Source organism: Papaver somniferum, chromosome 8 (genome assembly GCF_003573695.1).
Source record: "Papaver somniferum cultivar HN1 chromosome 8, ASM357369v1, whole genome shotgun sequence".
Taxonomy (NCBI): domain Eukaryota; kingdom Viridiplantae; phylum Streptophyta; class Magnoliopsida; order Ranunculales; family Papaveraceae; genus Papaver; species Papaver somniferum.
Window position 1 is genome coordinate 142,722,797 of NC_039365.1, and position 7,155 is coordinate 142,729,951.

The 7,155-nt window shown below is 34.7% G+C and overlaps 1 protein-coding gene across 1 annotated transcript; it reads right to left on the bottom strand.

Moving 5' to 3' along the window:
- Positions 1-2,587: 2,587 nt before the first annotated feature.
- On the bottom strand, positions 2,588-6,624 carry LOC113306121. The gene is made up of 6 exons (XM_026555098.1): positions 6,503-6,624; positions 5,379-6,311; positions 4,960-5,278; positions 4,688-4,746; positions 4,174-4,605; positions 2,588-2,780 (listed from the first exon to the last, which is right to left on the bottom strand). The coding sequence occupies exons 1-6, from the start codon at positions 6,622-6,624 to the stop codon at positions 2,588-2,590; spliced, it is 2,058 nt and encodes a 685-aa protein (XP_026410883.1).
- Positions 6,625-7,155: the final 531 nt, after the last annotated feature.

A 7,155-nucleotide genomic window follows, 5' to 3' on the forward strand; every position in this document is an offset into this window, starting at 1 on the left:
GGGACAACCCAAACTTGGTCGGTTAAGGATTTGTCGTAAATTTTATATGTTTACTTATTCCTAAAGTATAAGAACTTAATAACCAACTTAACGAAACCTTATACTTGTAGGATAAGTAACGTGACTCCTCTAAACGGAGGTCAAGACTATGAGTTTTAGCGATAAGTTCTCAAGGAAAGAGAAATTCATCCCACCTCTTGGGGTGGATGGTAAACCATTGTGTTACAAGTAATGCATCATTTTGGGTCTATGAAGTATTTATCGATGTTGAAAGATATGTCGTTATGGAGTATTCGTTTGTAGATGTTTATACGACATTGTATGTGACGAAAATATCATTTTGATTCTTGATTGTGCTGGAGTGAATTATTGGTATTGAGCAGAAGACATCAAAGAATGATTTATAAGACCCAAGGTCATGAAGAAAGTCTAATATAGGCTTTCTCCTTTACCCCCACTTAGCCATGTCATCTTTCTTTATGACCTTCACATGACCTTAACCTTTGCATTGTAGATTAAATTTTGGTAAAAAAATGTCTTAAATCCTAGGTATCATGTTATTTTATGGCATACACCCCTTGTATTGGAGATGCTCTAAGAGTTTTTTTTTCTTTTTTTTTTAATAAATTGGTGATTCATCAAACGGACTAACTTGAGGTGTTAGAAACCTGGGTACAATTATAGTAGTAGAGCCATCTAATGTGGGAGTTGTAAGCTCTTCCCTAGCATTAGATTTGTCTACTCGGATATTTAAGGCAATACCAGTGAGGGAATTAGTATCCTAGTTGAAAGTACAATCAAAATATTTTGACTCTTTGGCTAAAGTATTTGCTACCTTATTAGCAGTTCTAAGAATAAAGAATAATCCGAGAAAATTAAGGTTGGATTTAGCAATCCTAATATCCTCTTTCAAAATTGCTCGACTCTGTCATGAAATAGAAGAGGACTTTCCATTCAGGTAGTCAAACAGGTTTTTGCAATCTCCTTCAATGCTGAAGTTAGTGATGTTCTTCTTCCTAGCCCATGTTGCTGCTTGCAAAAGTCCTGCTTCCTCTGCTTCTTCTGGTTCAGCTGCTGAGAATGGTCATGCTCTTCCAATTTTAAATTCACTTGCATCATCTCTTAAAATTAGAGAAAAAGCAGATGTATATCTTTGGCTATCCAAGCTGCATCCACATTTATCTTATAATGATTTTTATCAGGAAATTTCCAGGTTTCTACAATATTTGTCTTCTTAAAGGTAAAGTTCTTCATGAGTTTGATTATGTTGTTGTACTAAAATTGTAAACGTCTCTGAACATATATTGATAAATGTAGAGGTGATCTTTGCTTTCCTTGAAAGGCTCGATTGCATCTTTCTTTCCAGATATCTTTGTCAGAATTAGTTTTAATAAGATTGTATTACTGGATGAATCCAGACAATTTTAAACTACCGAAAAATAAACTAGTCTTAGCATGCATTGCAAGAGTATTAGCAACAAAATTTGTTATTCTCTTAACAAATGAATACTTCTATTGTTTTAACTTGAATAAGCATTCTTGAATGTTGATGCAAGTAGTTCAAGTTATATTGTTGTTTGAGCCATTGAGAGACTTTCCTTCATGATGAAGATACTCGATTCCCTTTGAGATTGCCCAACCAACTGCCTCCAGCGTTGCCTTGGCCTTTACTCGTTTTTCATCTATAGTCGAGGCTGAAATGGATTTTTGCTCCACTAAAAGCCCGTGCAAAATTACATCGTATTTGTCCAAGTCATATGGATTTTGATAGGTTGCATCAAAATTATTTTTAATGTTTTTGACGAGGTGGTATCCAGATCATTAAAACTATTGGTATGCGTTGTATATTCCATCTAAAATGGAATTTCCCAGTTAGTTATGATTTTTTATAGTATATAAGAAAAACCATGCATTTAGCTAAGCTAGCTCTCAATTTTTCAAAATAAGTCGTGTGTCACTATTTCCATGATGCCACATAGCTAAAATTAAGAATCTAAGCTTTACCTGGAATTTTTCATCTGCAAAACCTACGTGGTTAAACTAGTTAGTAATCCAGTTCTTTCCTGATAATTGTAATTTAGAAATCTTGTTAGTTCTTGTTACTTGATTACACAAATAAATAAAAAAACTAAAATTAAATGTTATATACCACTATAAGCTTCCTCAACACACATTCAACTACAATGACCACTAAAAAAAGAACAAAATTTTTTTTGCTAAAAAACACACCAATTTATTAAGCAAGCAGAGTATTACAGATGTCTTTTAGGTTCCCCTTCCTAATAAGAGAGTTCAAAAAAGAGGGAAAAGAGATCCAAAGGCCATTAAGACCAAATTTCCTAGCCGACATGCAATACGGTATGCTAGCTGATTGTTCACACGCTTTACATACAAAATCTTAAAAGACCTAGAACTAGAAATTAAACTCCGACAATGCTCAACAAGGTCACTACTTCTACAAGCAATATTTGTGTTGGCACCATTACTGAACTGCACAAGCTTCAGCACCATTACTGAAGTGCACAAGATTCAGCACCATTACTGAACTTCTCCAGTCACTAACAAAGATGACTCTGGAAATATGCATCTACTCTGCCCAAGAGATGGCCAAAATTAGAGCAGCAACTTCAGCACCTATTGCATCTGACATCAAACCATAGTCCGATCGACATCTTCTTACATTTCCTGCAATGTCACACCATATAACACCCAAACCCATATTATAATCTTTAAAAGAGCCATCAATAAACATAAAATGATCCACATCAGTACTAGGGATCCTGTTAACCACACCAGGAGGAGCAAAAGAAATAGAATTTGGAGAGATGTAAGTATTAATCATTCTCTTTATGTCCAAAATAATCTTATTCAAATCTAAGGAGGGCATCCTTGAATATCACTTCACATTTGATATTCCAAATACACCATAAGACAATACCACCAATGCTAGGCCAAGTAACAGAAAAAGGGGAAGCACCTAAATCAGAATCATGCCAAAACAGAAAATAATCATCAATCCAATCAAGATCCAAGCTGACCAAGTGATGTAAGAAGAGACCAAACCATATATGTTTAACCACTTCACACTCTATAAAAAGATGCATAACAGTTTCTTCATATCTCTGACAAAGAGGATAAAGATCATCTACTTCAGGGTTATAAAACCTAAGCATATAATTAACTGGAAGCATGTACGCAAAGATTTTTCACAAAAAAAACTTAATTTTGGGTAAACAGTCAATAGACCATACTTTCTTCCAGAAACTCGAGTCATCTGAAGGCGAAAACTCATTGGTATAAACTCTATAGGCAGACTTTATTGTAAACTTTCCATTACTAGTATGTGCCACATTAAGGAGTCATTCTGAAGAAGATTAAATCTAATAGTCTTAATCCTAATAACATCCTCAGCTGTGAACAATGACGAAAGCAAACTATCATTCCAGCAACTATTTTGTATATCAAAAAGCTCATTAACAAAAACATAAGCATTATGCGAAGATTGTCTGGGCACTGGAGGATAAAGTTTTCCAGGAATCCAGTTAGAAAACCAAATACGAGAATAAACTCTATCATTAACTTTTATGACTGAATTAGATTTAATAAATTGAACTCCATTTACAATACCTTTCCAAATCCAAGAAGAGGAACTAGCCGCTTTGTCAATCTCTAACAAGTTCTGATTAGGAAAATACTTATCTTTCATAAAACGAGAAATTAAGAGATAAGGGTTTTTCAGAATTCCCCAACCAAGCTTACTGATAAACATTCGATTCATGGCATAAGTGTTTCTAATACCTAAACCACCATTTAATTTGGACCTACCTATATCACCCTAGGAACGAAAATATGCTGCTCTTCTAGGATTTTTTTTAGACTACCGAAAGTTTTCTGAACGGAATCAGTTTTAGAAGTAATAGTTTTCGGTAGAGGGAAACAAGCCATATGATAAACTGCTAAACTAGACAACACATGCTTAGTAACAACAGTTCTCCCAGCCACATTGAGATTAGTCTTTTTTGTGTTACTTAATCTAGAATAGAGGTTTTCAATAAGAAAATTGAAAGAGTTGGTTTTATTTTTTCCAACAAAAAGGGGAGTCCCTAGATACTTTTCAGAATTACTAAGGAATTTCATCTTAAGAATTTTAGCCAAAATTTTAGCATATGATACATTTTCTTACTAGTTATAAACCCAGACTTCTCAAAATTGATTGCCTGACGTGAAGCCTGAGCAAAAGTGTCAATAATCTTGAGGAGGTTCTTAGCATAAGAGACAGAAGCCTTGTAAAACAACATACAATCGCCAGCAAAAAAAAGATGAGAAATAGAAGGGCTGTTCTTTTTAAACCTGAATCCTTGTATCAACTTTTCATCCTCCGCTTTAACCAACAATTGAGACAAAACTTCCATACAAAGTATAAAAATGTAAGGCGAAAGACATTCCCCTTGCCTAATACCACGAGAATGGTAAAAGGGTTCACTGGGAGATCCATTCACTAATACAGAATATGAAACAGTACTTATACACTGTGATATCATATGACACCATTCATCGGAGAACCCCAGTTTTTTAAAAACAGCAAGAATGAAAGACCACTCCAACCTATCGAAAGATTTAGAAAGATCAAGCTCAATGGCAAGATAACCATTCTTGAAACTTTTCTTTTTTCCTTTTAAAGGAATACATAATTTCTTGAGTAATAACAACATTATCATGAATTTGACGATTGGCAACAAAGGCAAACTGAAAAGGCGAAATCAAACTATCCATAAGAGGTTTTAAACGGTTAGTTAAGATTATAGAAATAATTTTATAAACATAATTTGATAAGCTAATAGGCCTGAAGTCATGGGGAGCAGAAGAATTTTTAATTTTGGGTATTAAGGATATGAAAGAGAAGTTAATCTGTTTTAGAAGGAATTTGTTTTTGAAAAAACTCTGAACATGCGAAATCACCTCGGCTTGTACAATATCCCAGTTGTCCTGAAAGAAACCTGCCTGAAAACCATCAGGACCCGATGAACTCCAGGAAGCAAGACTGTTAACCGTATCTCTAATCTTCTGAGTGCTGGGTATGGCAATCAATGAGGAATTTACCTCATCACTGATAATGGGGGTAACAAATCTAAGGGCAGCTTCAATGACATTATTACCAGGACTAGAAGAAGTAAAAATCTTTTTGAAATGCATAGAGAGCAAATGAGTAACTTGATCTTTGTCTTCTAGCCAGTTACCTTGATCATCTCTAATTGTGTGAATTGTGTTGTACATATTCCTAAGTTCACAGTATTGTGAAGAAATGAGTATTTTTATCATACTGAGTGAAGTAGTTTATCCTAGATTTTTGTTTATAGAAGCAATGCTCAATTTTGTACCAATAATCTAATTGCTTAGAGTAATTCAAAATATACTGACCAATCTGAGGGGAGTAAGGAAGAGCTTGAAGTTTTTCTAACTCAGAGTTGAGCCTACCTATAGTAGTCTTAATATGCCCAAAGGAATTGACATTCCATTTGCTCAGATCAAATTTTACATGCTTGAGTTTATTCACAACAACAAAGGTAGGAGAACCAACAACCCTTTTAGACCACGAATCATTCAAAACTTCTTTAAATTCTGGATTAATTTGCCAACATTTGAAGAATTTATATGGAATATTTAAATTTCTAACCCAATGAAAACATTTAACCAAAACAGGACAATGATCAGAAAATAATCTTCCTAAGTTAGTGGCACGTGTTTGGGGAAGAACAGAGACCCATCTATCATTCATGAAAGTCCTATCGAATTTTTCAAAAATTAACTCATTAGGATTCTTAAATCTTCTGTTGCACCAAGTATAGGGATTACCAAAAGAGACAACTTCATGCATATTCATATCCGGCAGCTTATCTTTGACAAAGTTAGGAGGGAATGAACTATTAGAGTTACCACCTTGCTTATCAGAATCATGTAGAATAAAATTAAATTCACCTAACAGCAGCCAAGGATTGTTATTATTATCATTCATGTCACTAAGGAAATTCCATTGGTTTCTCATACCAGAAGCATTCAAAAAACCATAAACAAAGGAGACAACACAGTTCTTGATTGTAGGCGAAACATCACACAGTATATGGATCATGTTCAGGGAGTAACCTAGAATCTCTATTGTGGATTTTTCAAAGTAACCAAAAGCCATCCCTCCAGATTTTCCAACAGAAGGAATAATAATCCAAGTATCATAAGGTAAATGATGGGTGTATTTCCTAACAGTGTCCTCATTAACCATTGTTTCCAGTAAACATATACCATCTAGCTTATATTTCCTAAAGAGACAAAATAAATGCCTCCATTTTTTATCTGAACAACACCCATTTATATTCCAACTTAAAAATTTCATGATGCTAAGAGAAAACTATAAACTTTAGGAGCAGAAGAAAAACAAGTAAAGACGACAGAGAAAAGATGGAAAACACAGAGCAAAAATGTAAAAACAAGAGACAGATAATGAACTTACAGGGTCATGAGCCATGGAGGTATCCTTAGCATAGAGTCATCATCCATCATCATGAGATCAACATCTCTTTCAAACTCCTCATCAGTAATAACCGGTTCCGGTGGAAGAGAGGCTAAAGGCATTGGTTCAAGAATAATATTATCCTTGAATTATTTATTTTGAGAAGGTACACTCAAAAGTTCATGATCAAATCTGTTTGGCATAATTCCTTCAGTGAAAAAGTTCATATCTGAAACTGAACTACAAGCATAACTTGATGACGAAAAAACAGTCTGAAAGAAAGTAGAGCATGAAGTAGCCCAACAAACATTACTAACCACAGAACTCAAACTGGAATTAGAGCCTAAGCTTCCAACATTGAAAGTAGAAGCAACAGGAGGAGAAAACGGTGGAGCAGATGAAAGAGGTGGCCAACGAGGAGTTGGCATCATAGTAGAGGATGATGAAAAAGAGCTAGCCTCCAAATAGACAGATTCAAAAACAGTTCTTGGTCTTTTACCTTTTCGGTCATGCTCATTACCAGTATCTCTCAAACTAAAATTATCGAATGGCGACACAAAGCACGGAGAAGTTTGGGGAGTATTTGGTGGATTATGTGGATTCAACGGCTCTCTAATAGTTAAGGCTGACACAGCAGGAAAAGCAGATGAAAA